The sequence below is a fragment of the Bos grunniens genome, chromosome 22 (assembly GCF_055505025.1).
Source record: "Bos grunniens cultivar Pamir isolate PY7600 chromosome 22, Bosgru_T2T1.0, whole genome shotgun sequence".
In the NCBI taxonomy this organism is placed as follows: domain Eukaryota; kingdom Metazoa; phylum Chordata; class Mammalia; order Artiodactyla; family Bovidae; genus Bos; species Bos grunniens.
This window is the reverse complement of record NC_141186.1, coordinates 56,121,529-56,140,280: the sequence shown is the minus strand read 5'-3', so window position 1 is coordinate 56,140,280 and position 18,752 is coordinate 56,121,529. Positions and strand designations below refer to the sequence as shown.

Sequence of the window (18,752 nt, the reverse complement as noted above, 5' to 3'; positions counted from 1 at the left end):
ACACTCTGTGAGGCAGGAAATATCAGCGTCCCCGTTTTACAGGTGAGGACACAGATGTAGAGCAACTTCTCAGGTCACACAGGTAGGAAGTGGCTGAGCCCAGGCCAACTCACAGGGTTAGTGACCCCCTGGCCCCAGAGAGTCCGCTCTCCAGTCCCCACGGTGCCATCATGCTCATTTCCAGTGGGGTGTGACCCTCTCTCAAATACTGTAGCCATAGTCTCCCCGCCACGTTACTCACACGTTTTACTGGGTGTCCTGGGCTGTGGATGTTGTCTGAGATGTAAATTTCAGATATCTGTTTTGTTTGACTGTTATCTTCCACCTTCCCTTGCTGAGGTCTTCTGTGCCTGCATAATGCCTGGTCCTTGGTCCTCATCTCCCCGCTGTGTCCCCTGTCATCCTTATCTCACACCTGGTTCCCACAGAAGCCTGCCCTCTGGCCCACCAGTGACTCCTGACTGCACCCCTTCCGGTCACACCATCCTCCCGTCACCTGCTAAACCGTAGCATCCCTGACCCTACTCCCCCAGCCCGCTCAGGGGCTCACCACTGCCCGCTGGTTGCCTGCTCCAGTGAGTGGAAACCGGTCTAGCCAGCCATGGGCTCCCTCCTGGGCCTCCACCCACATCGTGCTTCCCAGACTTTGCTGCTGCTCCCCGACGAGACTCCGAGTCCTGACCGGGCTGATTCGTCTCCCTCCCTGATTCTCATTCCTCCGCTGTGCCTTCCCTCAGGCTGTGGGTCCAACAGGACCGTACACGTAAGGATCAGGGTACTCACACTCAGGAAGTATTCAGACCGTGTGATTCAGGAGGCTGGGAGAGGTCTGCGAGGAGAGACCGCCCAAGGGAGAGGGATGGGAAGGAAACCTTTGAAGTGGCTTTTTAAAGCACACACACACACACAAACGTGTTCACGGGGTAAACACTTGAGCTGACAATGATCTCTCTTTTATCCCACACTACACATTTTACTGTTAAATTTTGCCTTTTGTTACCCTGTTCCATGTACTTCATGAACTAGGTTGTAATGTCTTAAAAGCAGGCGTGATCTCTTCTGTTCCTCTGTGACCTGTCTGCTGAACTCAATAGTTGTGTAATAAAAGTTGGTTGGTGGCATTAATAAGATTGCAGCAGATGGCAGGTGCTTCATAGGGGACCTTTAAAGCACCTAATTTCTTATCTACCTGCTTTGAACCTAAATCACTTGGGAAGAATAAGCTTAAATATCTGCTCTTCCGCATGCTTGAATTCTGGACCTACTTCTCTGTGTCCTTTGGTATCTCTATGCTTCGATATTTTGCCTCTGGGCAAATACTTTGTGTAAGAGGCATATGTTAACATGTATCTTTGGGTGTTTAGAATTTTGAAAGAGTTGTCCTTCAGCTTACTGAAGCAATTAATTTAGGAATTGTGAGCCTAAATACCGACCTACAGAGTAGACTGCTTATCAGCATTTACTTAATCAAAATAAAAGACTTGCAACTCACATCTTTCCTGAATAGGGAGCTGGCTTGGGTGAACAGAGTAACTGAGTTTTCGTGCGTTCAGCAAGCCTTTTCCTGTCAGTGTGTCCCAGACTTTCATTTTCTCCACCTTTGAGCAAGTTCCCGATTCTTAACTCTGGAGGTGACCTTTTCTATCGTATAAGAAAGATGAGGACTGTGCGTGTCATTCATTTTTCTCTCGAGTGCCTCTGAGTTTACTTGCTCCCTCCTTGTCTCTGAAAAAGAAGAAATTTACTATTTACGTGTCCTCCCTGCCTCTCAGAGCCTTCTTGGACTCTCTTTCATGTTGAGACTGGATTAGGTTGCCATTTTCTCCTCCGGGGGATCTTCCCGACCCAGGAATTGAATCCGAGTCTCCTGAAATGTAGGCAGAGTCTTTACCATCTGAGCCACCAGGGAAGCCCCATTCATTGCGCTCTGCCCATCACATCAGATCATCCCCTGCCTTCAGCTTTCTGTTCTGCAGATTGTGTCTGTAAGCTGCTACCAGGATAACTTTCCTGGAATAGCACATCGATGGCCAACTCATTGCTCGGCTCAGAGATTTCAGTGGGTTGTTCATTGACACAAAATCCAGCCCAAATCCCGTGAAAGACCTCTGTCCCCCAGTGACGTGGCGTCAGTCCAGATCTCCATCCTCGTCGCTCACTTCCTGGCCCCACACCGCTCATCTTGCTGATTTGGCCGCTGGTTCTTCAGTGCGTTCCGCTTCTGTCCTTCCCTTCTGTACTTGTATGTTCATTCTTCAGAGGCTCACCTCACCTTCTGTTTTCTCCACAAAGCCTTTCAAAATTTGTTGGAATTTCTACAGGATTTTTTTTTTTTTTTTTCAATTGCACTGTTTTGGCACTTAGCACATTTCTTCCTAATCCTTGACTTCCCTAAGTATCCCCTAAGAGATGTTTCAGGGTAAAAGAAGGGCCAGTGAAATTTGAGAGATTTCAAGGATATAGGACTGCCCTCCCTACCACCTCCGCCCGTGCAGAAGGCACAGCAACCCATCAAAAGCCCAAGAAGGAAAAGAAATCGCTTGATGTAGTTTATTCTGGTGTTTCCCAAACTTATTTATCATAGAAAAAAAATTTTCCTCACAAAATATTAACATCCAGTGAAACACTTGGGGGAAAAACTCTGCCTTAAACTAGCTTTCTTGTTGGCATGTCTACTGTATAAATTGAAAGCTCTTTGAAGCCAACTGCTGGGCTCTGTTTATTTTTCCTGCCTTGGTACGTAGTCAATAAAGTTTATTGAATGAAGTCACATTGCAGGATCAAGAGCGTATGGTTTTTTTTGAGGCCTGACGTATGAATACTGTGAAACAAAGCTGCTCTGCTCTGCCTAGTACCAGCCCATACAGTTTTGCTCAGTCTAAGCTGTGTCCGGCTCTTTTCGACCCCATGGACTGCAGCACGTCAGGCATCCCTGTCCTTTGCCATCTCCCAGAGTTTGCTCAAATTCATATCCGTTGAGTCACTGATGCTATCTAACCATCTAATCCTCTGCTGCCCGCTTCTTTTGCCTTCAGTCTTTCCTAGCATCGGGGTCTTTTCAAATGAGTTGGTTCTTTGCATCAGGTGGCCAAAGTATTGGAGCTGCAGCTTCAGTCCTTTCAATGAATATCCAGGGTTGATTTCCTTTAGGATTGACTGGTTGGATCTCCTTGCTGTCTGAGGGACTCTCAAGAGTGTTCTCCAACACCACAGTTCAAAAGCATCAATTCTTTGGCACTCAGCCTTCTTTATGGTTCAACTCTCACATCAGTACATGACCACATACACAGTAGGTACTCAGTAAAGGCTGAAGAATGCTGAATAAATGCTGAGTGTATCTAAAGGGTGCACTTCAGGTATTTTTTCTCAGTTGAACTGACAGGATCCATTTTCCTAATAACTGTTTGTGAGTGCATGCGTGTGTGTGCATATATTTTTAAATAATCTCAAACAGGAATTTTTCTAGGTTTTCCACCACCTTCAGCTCTTCTTCAGTGTTTGCTTTTATAGCTGTGCTGTAATTTAAGAAAACAATTAAAAATAAAAATCCAAGTTTTATTAAAAAGCATGATAGGTGGCAGTGATCGCTACAAAATAATGACACTTTAGAATAAAGATCGCTTTTGGACTTAAAATGCCATTTAACTCACCAGTGGAATTCACACAATTTTCATGACTCCATTGCATATTTTAAGCTCCACAGCTTTGTAGAGTCTCTTACCTCAGGAGGCAAAAGAACAGAGCGATTCAGTCGTTGTAATTTTTGCTAAAACTAACAAACCAACAACCACCACCTCTGCAACAAAAGTGTTGCTGGTGTCATGCTGTGCTCATAGAGTAGCTTTTGTTCTGAGAAGTGATTTTACTGGGTACGTCTGGACAGGCCTGCTGTTATACGTACATGTAAACATTTATAAGCACAAAGAACATGGGCACGAATATTCACAACCTCCCTTCTTTTAGTCCTGACTTGAGCTGCTTCCTGGAATTGGCACGGTTTGGCTCAGTGGACAGAATGGAATTTAACCCCTTTCTCTGTCTGTTCCCGAACCGCGTCTGTTGGCTTTCATCCTGGGCCAGAATTAGTTTCATCTTCAGCCTTGGGATCTGCATTTAATGGAGGAGTCACCATCTCATGGGTAACTGCCAGAATTCTAGAAGAATCTTTCAAATTCCTTTTAAATTCTTCTTTTCCCTTCTAGGCTCCAACCAGGAATGGAGACCCCATTGGATGTCTTGTCAAGGGCCGCATCGCTGGTACATGCTGATGACGAAAAACGTAAGTCAGGAATCCATTCTAAGTGTTTTGCTCCTCTCCCCCCTTGCCTCCTGCAACGTCGTAACATCAGATGTTTCTCCACATGGTTTCGGGGCTGCACGCTGTGAGCCTGGCTTGTTTTCTTCAGAGATAAACAGCTTGGCGTCCTTATTTTTGTTTTCAAGAGCCAGAACATGTCAGTCTTGTAAATGATATCTTTGGATTCTAGGGCTTCAGCTGTTAACCTCAGGAAGTCCTTTCCTCCGAAAGATTCTCTTAAGCGGGATGTGGAGTAGAGATGCTCCTTCCGTGTGTCTCCAGAACTTTCGATAAATAGGTGTTTGTCAATAGACTGATTGACCAGCAGAGAACTAGAGACGTGAAGACTCATCCAGAATCATCTGTCATTGGAAGTGTGTGTATAATTGGAAATAGTCGTGCAAATCCCACCTGTACAGCTGAGAGAGGATACATACTGGGGTGGGGAATGCCCACATACTGGGGTGCGGTGGGAGAGGGGTGGAAGAGGGGAGAACACCGATGTTGGAGGGTTGCTTGCCACTGTGTTAAAGCGATTTTCCTGCTCCTCCTCAGGCACCTTTGTTTTTAAATGCTATTGTTCACTGTTGATGTTTGCAGAAATGACCGTTTTCTGTGGAAGCCAGGTCGAGGGTTCTTTTTTCTAAGCCCTGAAATGCTACTAACAAAAGATTTTTTGAGGTGGAACTTTCATACATGGTAAGTTGTGGAAGGAGGAGCAACTCTCTGGGTTAGTTCTTGACAAGTTTGGCAGCTGGAGCACACGTTCCTTGAGACGTGAGATCTGCTTTTTTGCTCGCTGGTAGGACTTTTGTTTGTCTAAGCCTCAGCTCTCTCGCTAGTCACAGGAAATGGCAAGAGCTGCTTCTGAAGTCTTTGTGAAGATGACCTGGGCTACTGTGTGTGCAGAGCTTGCCGTAGCCTCAACTCCTGGGGCCGCTGCCTTGCCCTGTCCTGCGCGCGCTGCGTGGGGCCCTCTGGTGGGACCTGATCTACTCCTTTATGTTATTACAGCGTCTGCAGCGTCGTCCCCTCCGCTGCCACTCACGCACGACCATCTTTAGATGAGTGAGTGCATGAAACAGCCGTTGAAGTTTGTTTTTTTTCCCCAGCCTCTGACATAATGTACATCTGTAACTGTCCCTTCCTAAGTAACTGAAGCTCAGGGATGTTAAGCATCATTCCCAAGGACATTGAGCTCCGCACTGGCAGCTCAGGTTGTAGACTTTTTATCGAAACAACAGCAACAAAAACCCCTTTATGCTGCTAAGATTGCAGCAAGTGTTACTGATTTGAAGAGCTGGTTACAGATTTCTTTAAACATTACTATAGCCAATTTAGAAGCTTTAAAAAAAAAAAAATAAGACAATGTTTTGAGTTTCTCTGTTTTGTGATGTTGAGTTCGGATCAGTAAAACAGCATCGTGTTTGTGCATATGAAAAATAAGTGATGCCCTTGGAGTGGCTTTTGTGTCCTGAGTGTAGAGAGGGTGAGTTCCTTCTCCTTCTCTACTACGTTCTTGGGTTCCCTCCCGGAGCCCAGCTTTAGGATCCGTCTGCTCAGCCTGGAGGCCTGAATAGCGAACAGTTGTGTGAGCAGTACTTGTGGATAAGGGGCATTTCTGGGTGGGCAAGGGCAGTCCTGCCTCCATGGAGCTTGCATCGCTCGCTAGTCGTGTCCGACTCTCTGCGACCCCCTGGACTGTAGCCCACCAGGCTCCTCTGTCCGTGGGATTCTCCAGGCAAGAACGCTAGAGTGGGTAGCCATTCCCTTCTTATGGAGCTTAGGAACCGATTTCTGCATTGACTCTGGCGGCTGTGAAATGTTCAGCAGGGGAGACTGGGCGTGCTTGTGACGTAGACGCCACGCGTCTGCGGTGTCTACAGCATGGGAGAGCTGTTTTCACAGAAACCGAAGGACGCTGCCAAGGGAGAGAGGAGTTCTTACCTTCCTTCTGCAATGAACACGGTATTAGTGCTTTAAGAGGACAGATGGATGCCTGTGTAGGTCAGAAGGATCACAGGGTAGACTTTGTTCTGGGCTCCAGTTGGTTTCACAGTGGGCTGGCGTGGCTCTGGGGTCCCCTCTGTAATGGTTTCAGCATCTCTGGACCACTTCTGACATTTAAAGATAAGTGGGGGGAAAAAAAAGTTGAAAGATGTCTGTAATTGTTAGTATTAACATGGGCAGCGTTTTTGAGAAACTGTTTTGCTATGGTGCTCTGCACTTCACCCACAAGAGAGCAGAGCCCAAGAACCAGAAATTCACTGTATTTTTTTGTTACCTAGCAGTGTAAGGACATGAAAATTCAGGCAGTTTATAGACAGAGCTGAGCATTAAGTTCACAGCCTTTCTGTAGATTTCTTCAGACCCATTTGAGCTTTTTCAGCCTGATTCAGCGCTCTCTGCCCTAGATTAATTCTGTTTTAGCTTCTGTTGTAAGTTGCTCTTATACTTTACATTCTCCTCCACTTTAAAAAAAGTTTTGTGTATGTAATCTGATGTGGGTGTCTTATTACAAGCAGAAAAATGTTCTACTACTAGAGATCAGGTTTCCAGCTCATGTGGGTGACCTCTGGTTCTCTTTCCTTTTGCTGCTGGGGAGCCAGAGACTTGGGCATTTTTGAAGATGCTATTAGCATTTGGAGGAGAACAGTATCTGTTAGGAGCTGAGTACTTAATACCTGATAGCCTTAAGGCTTCGTTATGTCTACCAGTGAAGAATCAAAGAAATACCTTAACCGTACACTGCAGAGATAAAGTCAATAGTGAAATGGTGGTTTTGTGGAAACACAATAGCTACTTATCTGGATGGCCTAGAAGGAATACGCTTACTTAAAATAATTATTCCACTGCTCGTGAGACATTGATTGAATCAGCACCCTGAGTAATCCTGGAAGGTACTTAATGAAAATGCAACACGATGGCCAATTTTCCATGTGCTTGAAGAATCTCTCTTTGCAGAGATTATTAATACTGGTGCTGGGAGCACACACAATAGTGTGTGCTCGGTCGTGTCCAACTCTTTGCGACTCCATGGACTGCAGTTTTCCCAGGCAAGAAGACTGGAGTGGGTTGCCATTTCCTCCTCCAGAGGATCTTCTTGACGCAGGCATCAAACTCGCATCTCTTGCGTCTCCTGCATTGGCAGGAGGGTTCTTTACCGGTAGCACCACCTGGGACCTCAACCTTTTACCAAGCCTATTTTTTAGGAGTCAAACTTTGAGGAGAGAATTCGAGGACAGGACGCATAGGCACCGATGTTTATATTAGTAACAGCACCTGGGTGTGTCTGTACCGGGACAGGGCACTTCACCATGATGTGTACAGAATGTTTTCTTTTTGGTAATTTTGTTTTTATGTGTCTTGATTATGAGTTCTTTTATCTGTTGACTTCCTCAGTTAGGCTGGAATAATTTTAAGGAGCGTGTAGCTTTCTTTTTGAGGATTCTGGTGGCGGGGACAGTACCTTTGTTTCATCTAACGAATACTTACATGATCTGAACAAGCCAAATGAGGTTAGCATGAGTGACTCACGGAGAGCGGTAGGGAAAAAAAGGTGGCTTTCACAGTGTTGCTGTTGCATCTGCTCCTAGAAACTCAGTGACTCCTTGTGTGGTGAAGGTCACTGAACACTGACTAATTGATGAAGCATGAATTACCGCTATCCTTCCAGGGAAAGCATTCCTGGGAGCACTGGCTTTTTGTTATCATGGGGACTGATGCCCCACATGTGTGGACATTTGCATTGTATAGATTCTGTTTGGAAGAGGAAATGGCAACCCACTCCAGTATTCTCGCCCGGGGAATCCCATGGACCAAGGAGCCTGGCAGGCGATATCCATGGGGTCACAAAGAGTCAGACATGACTGAGTGACTAAACAACAAACAGGGTTCTGTTTGGGGCTTCCCCAGTGACGCAGCCATAAAGAATCTGCCTGCAACGCAGGAGATATGAGACTCTGGTTTGATCCTGGGTGGGGAAGATCCCCTGGAGGAGGAAATGGCTACCCACTCCAGTGTTCTTGCCTGGAGAATCCCATGGACAGAGGTGCTTGGAGGGCGAGAGTCAGACACGACCAAAGTGAGCACATGGATTCCAACTCGTCTGCACACCCTTCATGCCCCAGCGGTTAGTCAAAGGTTAAATCGTAAACCTATCGATTTAACGGTAAAGAGGAGTCGCGCTCGCACTCTGTCTTCTGCGATGGACTTCTGTCCTCCCGGGTGGCCAGCACTGCCTGCTGGTCAGGTCACCATGTGTGTAGATCCTGGTGCCATAGGCGGTGCCTTCCTGTGCCCAGAGCAGCTAGAGACGCCCTGCATCCTCTCTCTCTCTCCATTCCTCCCATCTTCTTGTCTTTGCTGTCTGCACCTGACACCGTGGCTTTCCAACATTTTGGCCACGGCCCAGAAGAAGAAAAGCTTTCACCTTGTGACCCTCGGGCTCATACTGACATAACTGATAGAACAACTTCATGAAACAGTTCTTACCTTCACTCTTGCACAGTTATAGCTTGAGTTATCTGTATTTCTTTGCATTTTACTTTGAGTAAAAATTGGGTCATGACTCATTATGTTGACTTGAGGATCTGCAAATGAACTGGGTGGGACCTGTGGGTGAAAAAACATGATTTGGTTTTTTATCTCCTTCCTTGGATAAACTTGCTTCTGGCTCCTCCGTTCATGTCCTGGGGAGCTTTGACTATCCGCTGGGGCATGAAGGCTGTGCAGAGGAGCTGGAATCCTTGTGCGGCTGGATGGGGTGACGTCATCACATTGTTCTCGGTCGAGAGCCCTGGAGGCCTTGGCACACCCACTCAGAGCGAACAGGACTGCCCCTTTAGAAGCAGTGCTGCCGTAGCCTAAGGCTGTCCTCTTCTGATTTTTAAAGTCAGTGCTCAAGAAGGCGGTCACTCCCCTTCGGTTAAGCCTGTTTAGGTCCCTCTTGTTCCCCCAAAGCAGGCTCCACTGAGACTGCCCAGTAGACCCTGATGGGGAGCCCGCCGATCAGACCCTTTGCAGCCTAAGGTGACGGCCTTGGTCACTGCATGTGTGCTGTGCACCTTTGTGCTCTAGCGCCTGTAGAGACACCAGGTATCCAAGACCGGACTCCTGTGGCCATGATTTCCAGAGACCGGAGGGAAGGAGTGTTGGTAAGCATTCTGCAGTTGCCTCCCCAGCATGGGTCCCTCCCCCCAGGTGTGAGTTACTGAGTCACTGGTCCAGTAATACTCCTCGGGGACTTCTGGGTCTGCCTCTTTAACCAGGAGGGGCCGGATGCTTCTAGGTGTGAGATGAAGTGATTCTTGGGCTATCAGGATCCTTTAACCAGGTTCTCTGGTTGTTCATGGATGTATACTCCGTTGCGTCTGACTCTTCTCAGCCCCCTGGACTGTAACCAGCCAGGTTCCTCTGCTTTGGGATTTCCCAGGCAAGAATACTGGCGTGGATTGCCACTTCCTCCTCCAGGGGATCTTCCCAACCCCGGGATGGAACCTGGGTCTCGCGTGTCTCCTTCATTGGCAGGCGGGTTCTTTACCTGAAGCGCCACCTGGGAAGCTCCCCCCGTTGTTTATAGTTCTCGTCCTATTTCCTTCTGTCTCTCTATATGTACGTATGTATGTATGTAGTGTTTGTATATGTGTACACACACACATATATGTGGGTTATTTTTACTGAAAATTTGACAAATGGCAGATATCATGCCTCTTTACTCTTTACATAAGTACTTACGTATGTATTTCCTATGAACAAGAACATTCTCTTGCATAACCACAGTTTGGTTATCTTTATTACAACGTGACTTAAATATACATAAGCATAAAACTGGGCATAAAATCTTTACGCGTATAGTTCTTTTACAACTTCATAGCCAGAACTTGAACCTATAATTTAAACGTAGCCCATAAAAGTTCGCCACGATCCAGTAGATGATGATAAATCCAGCTCTGCTAGCGTGTGGCGCCCGGCACTGGTGAGCCGCGGTCAGTCCCTTTGACGTCACCCTGCCCGTCCTGCCGTGTATCCTTTGCCACAGCTCCCCTGCCACTTTATCTCTGCAAACTCTTGTAAAGTATCTCCCTGCATATGTTATGGTGGCATAAACCGGTTTGCTTTTAGTGCAGAGACCTCCATTTCATACTAGGCTTGTTTCTGTCCTTTTCTTATGAGACCCAGGGGGAAAAACGCAAACACAAAAGTCACCAAAATCGTGTGCCAGCACTATGGTTATATAAACGGTGGGTGTCTCATTCAGGATATGCTTATGTCAGATTTTTTTTTTTTTTTTTAAGTGTTCTCAGTGAAATACCAGTGCAAATGAAAACTCCTCCCGGACCCCCCAGCATCTGCCCGTGGACCTCAGTTTCAGGGTCACTGCATTATCCTCACAAGAGCCCTATTCAGGAGGTACTGTGCTCAGTCCCATTTTACAGACAAGGAAACAGAGGCGTACAGCGCCTAAATAGCTTGCCTAAGGATGCTTAGCTGGTCCTGGCGCTGCTGAGGTTTGAATTCGGGAGCCTGACTCTGAAGTCTAACCTCTCGTTCCTCTATTCGGGTGTCCTCAGGTGGAAGGCATTGAAGACACAGCTGTGGATTAAAAATAAAACTGTGTATGCTCCCTCCACCAATAAGTCAGCAAGAAGGTTTTCATTTGGCAAAGGCTTCCCAGCCAGTGAACCAGCATTTCCCGAGTGTTAGTAGCTGTGATCAGCCATGCGTGGAGGATGGGTGACGACCCCAGAACTTCTCTGTACGCTGCGCTTTCTTTCCCTGTGAGTACCTCAGTCTGCTCAAGGGGCAAATCTCAGCTCTTGCTGACACGGGCTGCTTGCAAAGAAACAGGATGCCTCACTGCCAAAGTGCCAGGCAGAGACGAGGTGACCGCTGTCCAGAGACGCTGAGTAAGGGAATAGGCTGGACTTGAGAACCTAAGGTTTTGTGGGTCTGCGTGAGTTTCCAGACTTGTTCGAGGCGAAGGTTCTTCTCCATTCTGCTTCATATTCCAAGCATGGACCATTTGGTGCTTCTGATCAGCCTCTAATAAACATCTGTAGATAATAAAGTAACCATGGGAGTAAAGGCTCATCTCTAAGGAATTAAGTTATTGAACACCAGCAAAAATGATTTCGCTCTAATTATCACCATTACTGCCAAAAACGTACCGAGTCAACGGAGTACCTCGATAATCCCTCTCGGTAATACTGTAGACTTTGCAAAACTTTTGCAGTAAGCTGAGTAGGAGGTGTCAGAGGGGAAAATGAAGCTTTAGGACTTTGGATGCCTAAATTAAGATTAAAAAAAAGAAAGCTTGAGGTACTTCTCCCCCCTACCTCAGTACCTTCATGTGCAATCACATGCTGCTGTGATCATCAGAATGTTGTTGTTTTGTTTTAATTGCTAAGGTGTGTCCCACTCTTTCGACCCCATGGACTGTAGCCCCCGACCCCCAGCACTTAATAACTGGGTGTCAGCTGTTGCTAGGTGGTGCATAGTCCTCCAGGGGATGAAACCACTGGTCCTGGAGAGCTGTCTTCTTTTCTGGGTTCATGTTCCCATGCCTTTTGATTCTCAAAATAAGGAGACTGAATTCACTGCCTTTTGTTTGTTAGAAAGCTTTCAATTGTATATTGGCATACAGCTGATTAACAGTGTTGTGATACTTCCTGGTGCAGAGCAGAGCTGCTCGGCCGTACATGTGCATGTGTCCATTCTCCCCCAAGCTCCCCTCCCTTCCGGGGGCTACCACACAACACTGAGCACCGTTCTCTGTGCTGTACAGCAGGCCCTTGTTGGTTATCTGTTTAAACACAGCAGTGTGAACCTGTCGATTCTAAACTCCCTAACTGTCCCCCCCTGCCGGTAACCATAAGCGCCTTCTCTAAGTTTGTGAGTCTGTTTTGTTTTGTAAATAAGTTCATATCTATCATTTCTTTTTAGAGTCCCCATATAAGGGATTGGGTAGCCATTCCTTTCTCCAAGGGATGTTTCTGACCCAAGGATCGAATTTGGGTCTCCTGCATTGCAGGCAGGTTCTTTACCATCTGAGCCACAAGGGAACCCTACATAAGGGATATCATACGACAATTCTCTTTCTCTGTCTGACTTAACTTCACTGAAGGTTGGAGTTACGAATGTTTTGTGCGTTCAGTTATTTGCCTTTCATGAATAGTGGCAGTGAAAACGTCATTCTTCAGTAGCCCATTTTATTATACTTTAAAAAGCTGCATGAAACAATAGGCAGGATATATTAGGAGTTTATTGAAGACACGCACTAGGTGTCGTCAGAAGCTTTCATCAAAGTGCTTCCTAGGGTGGGCACCTGGCATTTAATCAGAAGGGCTGCCCTCCAAAAACAGATTACAAGTGTCTCTGCTATTCTTGTGGTTTTATATCTGACCAAATTAGCATATGAAATGTTAGCAATGGATCTCACTGGTGGAAATAATGGCCTGTTAACTAGCATAATGGTTGTTGGAAATAGATTCTTCCACTTAATAGCTCTTAAGACACTTGAGACTACTTTATTATGTTAACTTTAAATGAATATTTTTCAACCTTTAGAAATCCTTTCTTTTTCTCAATACACATAAAAACGTTTTTGAGCTATTTTAATGTCATTTGCAATTAAATTGAAAATATCAGAGTCAGAAATCCTTGGCTGAAATAAACACTGACCTTTTTTCATTTGATACCTACCTCGTTCCTCCGTCACCATCCTCTCTTCCCCTTCCTGTGCCTTGCGAAGCCTTGCCCCAATCAGCATCTTGTCCAAACATCGGCAGCACTAGCAGCCCTTCTTTGTTGGGAGTCTTCCACACCATCACGTGAAGTGGCTGTCTTCTCCACACACCCCGATTCATCAGTGTCCTTCCTGTAAGGTGGGACACACAGACCTAAACAATGGTGGGTGGGTGGGTGGGTGGGTGGGTGTGTGTGTGTGTTGTGGTGGTGGTGGTGGTGGTCTGGGTGCAGTGCTCCTGGGGGTGAAGGGACAGAAGAGCGCAGACACCTGAAGCAGCCAAGTGTGGGAGGGGAGGGCCACGGGACCCCTGGAGAACAGAGCTCTTCCTCCCTTTCAGCGGGCAGCCCCTCACCCAGTTCCTGCCACGGCTGTGCCAGAGCTGGTTCCTGGGATGCGCCTGGTGGGCTTCCTCCCGTCCTCACTATCACAGTGGGAGCTTGAAATCAGCCCTGGTGGAAGTGCTGACACCAGACCATGGCTTTTCTGTTTTCTCTCCCTACAGAGCCAGTCCTTATCACTGGCTCCAGTTGACTACTTTTACATGTGAATGTGGAGCCCTGATTGTTGTAGACAAGTGAAGCCTGGATTTTTATGTGAAATTTCTAGGTATTTAAAATTCTGTATGAGGCCATCAGGAGTTCCCTTGCCAAGAGGGAACCAGTAAGTATGAAGCTAGTGTGTGCTTTCTGGTCTAGTCCCAGTAGTTCTATTAATACAACCAGATTTTTTTTTTTTTTTAAAGCAGCTTGCATCATCTTCTCTTCCCTCCCACTTTGTAGTTGTGAATTCCTGTAGCAATTCTCTACGAACTCAAAAGGGAGATATTTAATATTAAAACAGCTCCTGGTATCTTTCATGATCTCGATGTGGAAATGAATTTTCATATTTGTATATTTTTCTTCCCTTCCAGACTTTTTATTTTTAAAAGAAAAATGGCTGCATCTTTTCTTCATCTTTTGTTTTCTTAAAGATTTATGTAGCATACTTACAAAATGCTTGTTGACTTGGCATTTTATGTGGATATAATTTGTAGAAGCAATACATATGGGATTTACACTCTTAGAGAAATCGAATCCAGTTTGAAAAATCAAACTGTTACCTCCTCAGTGGCTTTTCGATCTATTGTAACTGCTTTTTTATTGGATCACGCTCTTGATTCCTTCTAAATGAAATGAGTAAATCTTCGCATTTGAAATCTGGGGAAGTTAGCATTTCTTTCTCTAGGACTGCTTTTCTCATCACATTTTTTACATACGTTCGTTTTTTTCCCCTGTGAAAAATACTGCTTAAATGTCCCTTCTTTTATGGAGCTTAACTTGTTTAACTAGGCTATAATCAGTTTTTATTAATGAACTAGACAAGGCATAAATCTGTTTTTTTTTCTTCTTCCACCAATAAGTAGGAGTTGAGAACGATGATTTTTTTTTTCAGTTCCCAGCAAAGTGTTAGCTTTAGGGTGCTCTGAATAAAATTAAATTACATAGGAATGTTTCATTTTGGAATTCAGGAGGATCAACTAGGTTTTTGGAGTAAAATGGTAGCCTGAACACATGTATCAGGCTCCTCTCTCACCAAAAACTCTGTAAGATGATGACAAAATAGACATTAAGAAAAATCTCTACCACTGCTGGAAAACTAGCTGGAAAACAAACCTTCATAACTCCAAAAGTTATAAGGAATTCCTGGAAAACTGAAAACAGGTGGGAGTAGATTGACAAAAGGAAGCAAAAACAAAAATAAAAAATCATAAGACACAGGTGCAAAGGTGAATTAAAAGGAGAACTTAACAGTGACGAGCAACTGCCAGTGAGAAGAGCCCTGGAGCAAAATTCAGGAAATTAAAGTATTCCATTTGTAACAGTGACCCCCCAACACCCCTCCCCACTCCCCACCCCAGCCAAGAACTTAGACTGTGCTCTCGAGAAAGTCAACATCCTGTTTGCGAGGGTTCCCCAAGTGGGTTTAGGGACCTGAGCGAGGAGCAGAGCTTAAAATCACGGTGGGCACCCACAACACACAGGGTGCTGGGGAAGGAAGCCTGAGCCTTCTGTAGGCAGTGTCTGCTAAAATGCTTCACACCAGAGGCAAGACTTCCTTGGTTTTGGCAGGTTTGTTTTTGTCTCCCCACCTGCCTGCTGCTTGGTCCTCATTCCCATACCATGGAGGAAAGCCTATCATTTGATGCGTCCTATACTCTTGCCTAGAGCCCTGAGGTTGAGCCTCTCCGTGAACAACCTCATGCCAGAAAGGAAGCCTGCTTCACGTGCGCTTGTGGATCGGCCCAGTCTTTTATCTTAAGTATGAATGAATATCACGGAGAAGGCAATGGCACCCCACTCCAGTACTCTTGCCTGGAGAATCCCATGGATGGAGGACCCTGGTGGGCTGCAGTCCATGGGGTTGCGAAGAGTCGGACACGACTGAGCGACTTCCCTTTCACTTTTCACTTTCATGCACTGGAGAAGGAAATGGCAACCCACTCCTGTGTTCTTGCCTGGAGAATCCCAGGGACGGGGGAGCCTGGTGGGCTGCCGTCTATGGGGTTGCACAGAATCGGACACGACTGAAGCGACTTAGCAGCAGCATGAATGAATATCAAGGGATCGTTGGACATTTGAGTAAAACAAATAGGATGAAAGAAAAGGCACGAGTCAGCACACTCGGGAATTTAGGAGGTGTGTAAATATATCAAATAAGGGCTTCTTAGGTGGCACTATTGGTACAGAACCTGCCTGCCAATGGCAAGGAGATGGAAGAGATGCAGGTTTGATCCCTGAGACTCCGCTCTGGGTTGGGAAGAGCCGATGGAGCACAGCAGGGCAACCCACTCCAGTGTTCTTGCCTAGAGAATCCCATACACAGAGGAGCCTGGCGGGCGACAGTCTGGGGTCACAAAGGGTCGGACACGACTGAAGCGACTTAGTATGCAAGCGTGCGTTAAATGTAGTCTGCTAGGAAAAAGATGATTTAGAACAACAAAGTTTATGGAAGGTAAAGCTATGATTATTGAATTTGAAAGATTAAAAAGATCAGCTAGGTAATCAAATAGATATGATTAAAGACGAAGTTAGGGATCTTGAAGACTGGCAACAAAATGTTGTACAATTAGGTAAAGATACTAGGATCTTACACATGTGCCAGATTGAAGTTCTGGTGGGGTGAAGCCAAAGCAATATTGAGAAGAGAATGCATTTATTAGGAAAATGGGAAATAAGTGAGTCAAACGGACAACCAGAACAATAACAGCAGAAAAACTGATATCTGCTCTTTATAACAAAACAAAACAAAACAAAACAAAAAAACAAAAAGGAACCAGCAAACAAACAATAAAACCCCAAACTTTTTTTTTTTTTTTTTTAATGTTGTTTAGTCACTAAGTCGTGTCTGACCCTGCAACCCCGAGGACTGCAGCACGCCAGGTTTCCCTGTCCTTTCGTATCTCCTGGAGTTCGCTCAAACTCACTATCTCATGCTTTGTCACCATGTTCTCCTCCTGCCCCTAGTCTTTCCCAGAATCAGGATCTTTTCCAGTGAGTCAGCTCTTTGCCTCAGGAGGCCAAAGTACTGGAGCTTCAGCATGAGTCCTTTCAGTGAGTATTCAGGGTTGATTTCCTTTAGGATGGACTGGTTTGATTTCCTTGCAGTCCAAGGACTCTCGAGTCTTTTCCAGCACCACAGTTCATCAGTTCTTCTGTGCTCAGCCGTGTTTATGGTCCAGTGCTCACATCTGTGCATGACTACTGGAAAAACCACGGCTTTGACTAGACGGACCTTTGTTTGCAAAGTGATGTCTCAGCTTTTTAATACACTGTCTAGGTTTGTCATAGCTTTTCTTTCAAGGAGCAAGCGTCTTTTAATATTATAGCTGCAGTCACCATCTGCAGTGATTTTGGAGCCCCCCAAAATAAAATCTGCCACTGTTTCCATTGTTTCCCCATCTCTTTGCCATGAAGAGATGGGACCAGATGCCATGATCGTTGTTTTTTGAATGTTGAGTTTTAAGCCAGCTTTTTTACTCTGCCATTAGGGTATCATCTGTATATCTGAGGTTGTTGATATTTATCCCGGCAATCTTGATTCCAGCTTGTGATTCATCCAGCCTGGCATTTTGCATGATGTACTCTGCGTTTAAGTCAAATAAGCAGGGTGACAATATACAGCCTTGACGTACTCCTTTCTCAGTTTTGGACCAGTCCGTGTTCCATGTCCAGTTCTGTTGCTTCTTGAACTGTATATTGGTTTTTCAGGAGGCAGATAAGGTGGTCTGGTATTCCCATCTCCTTAAGAATTTCCCACAATTTGTTGTGGTCCACACAGTCAAAGGCTTTAGCATAACAAAGCAGAAGTAGATCTTTTTCTGGTATTCTCTTGCTTTTTCTATGATCCAACGGATGTTGGCAATTTGATCCCTGGTTTCTCTGCCTTTTCTAAATCCAGCTTGAACATCTAGAAAATCTCGGTTCATGTACTGTTGAAGACTAGCTTGAGGGATTTTGGGCATCAGCTTGCTAGCATGTGAAATGAATGCAGTTGTTCGGTAGTTTGAATATTCCTTGACATTGCCCTTTTTGGGATTGGAATGAAAACTGACCTTTTCCAGTCTTGTGGCCATTGTGAATTTTCCAAATTTGCTGACATACTGAGTGCAGCACTTTCACAGCAGCATCTTTTAGGATTTTAAATAGCTCAACTGCAGCTGCATCACCTCCACTAGCTTTGCTCAAAGTGATGCTTCCTAGGACCCACTTGACTTTATACCCCAGGATGTCTGGCGCTAGGTGAGTGACCACACCATCATGGTTATCTGGGTCATTAAGACCTTTTTTGTACCGTTCTTCTGTGTATTTTTGCAGCCTCATCTTAATCTCATCTGCTTCTGTTAGCTTCTTGTCATTTCTGTCCAATGTTTCAGTTTCAAGGGAACAGCAAAGTGATTCAGTTGTATACTGAACATGTTTGTTACTAGAAAACTAGTCATCCTTTAAAAGAAACAGTCTTGTTGAGGTTTATGTATTTGAGAAACATTTAGAGAGGTCAAGCTAAGATCAGTGAACAATAAGAGTCAAAAACTCTGAAGGTCTGTAAGCTCCTGGGCTCTGTGATAGAGAGCCCAAGTAAATAAATTTGATCTAGACGGTTCTAATATAATTTTTCCTCCAGTGAACGCAGTGCGGAGATTTTACAAGAGTTCATTCTTTCAAAAAATATTATCGAGGGCCAGGTTTGTATAGAAGGGTATGCTAGATTTGAATAGAATACATTGAAATGTACAAGACACAGTATTTGCTTAAAAGCTAGCAAGATTGATGTTAATAAACAGTTGTGTTTTCACTTGCTGCTATGGCAATCAGTGCAAGCTTAGCGGCTCGGAAAACCACCTGTTTATTTTATTCTATCGATTGACCTTAATTTCGTTTCTCTAAATCTTCCTGAATTAAGCAGTTTGACTGTAGTACTGTAGGTTCACTTTTCCTTGTTATTTTCTTTGAACTTTCAGAAGCGTTTCAGATACATCACAAGAAGCTACTTTACCTTCTTATGAAAAGGTCGTTTAAAAAAATCTTTCTGTATTAAGTTTTGAACTTTTTTTCCTCTAAAAATGGATCAGTCTGAAGAGGTGTCCTTCCTGATAATTCAGTGTGAGGGCAGACCCTGCTTGCCTCTGTCCACAACGCTTTCTGTGTCAACATACGCTTCATGAGCAAA

General features: G+C 45.2%; 1 protein-coding gene across 15 annotated transcripts in view; it reads left to right on the top strand.

Annotated features, from left to right (window-relative positions):
- The window catches only part of VGLL4 (vestigial like family member 4), a 156,878-nt gene that overhangs the window by 9,343 nt on the left and 128,783 nt on the right, over nt 1-18,752 (top strand). For all 15 annotated transcript variants that reach the window (XM_086368563.1, XM_086368556.1, XM_086368553.1 and 12 more), the window contains exon 2: nt 4,203-4,279. In XM_086368563.1, coding sequence (XP_086224689.1) covers nt 4,216-4,279 — 64 coding nt within the window. In that variant the 5' untranslated portion in view covers nt 4,203-4,215. The remainder of the gene's footprint in view (nt 1-4,202; nt 4,280-18,752) is intronic.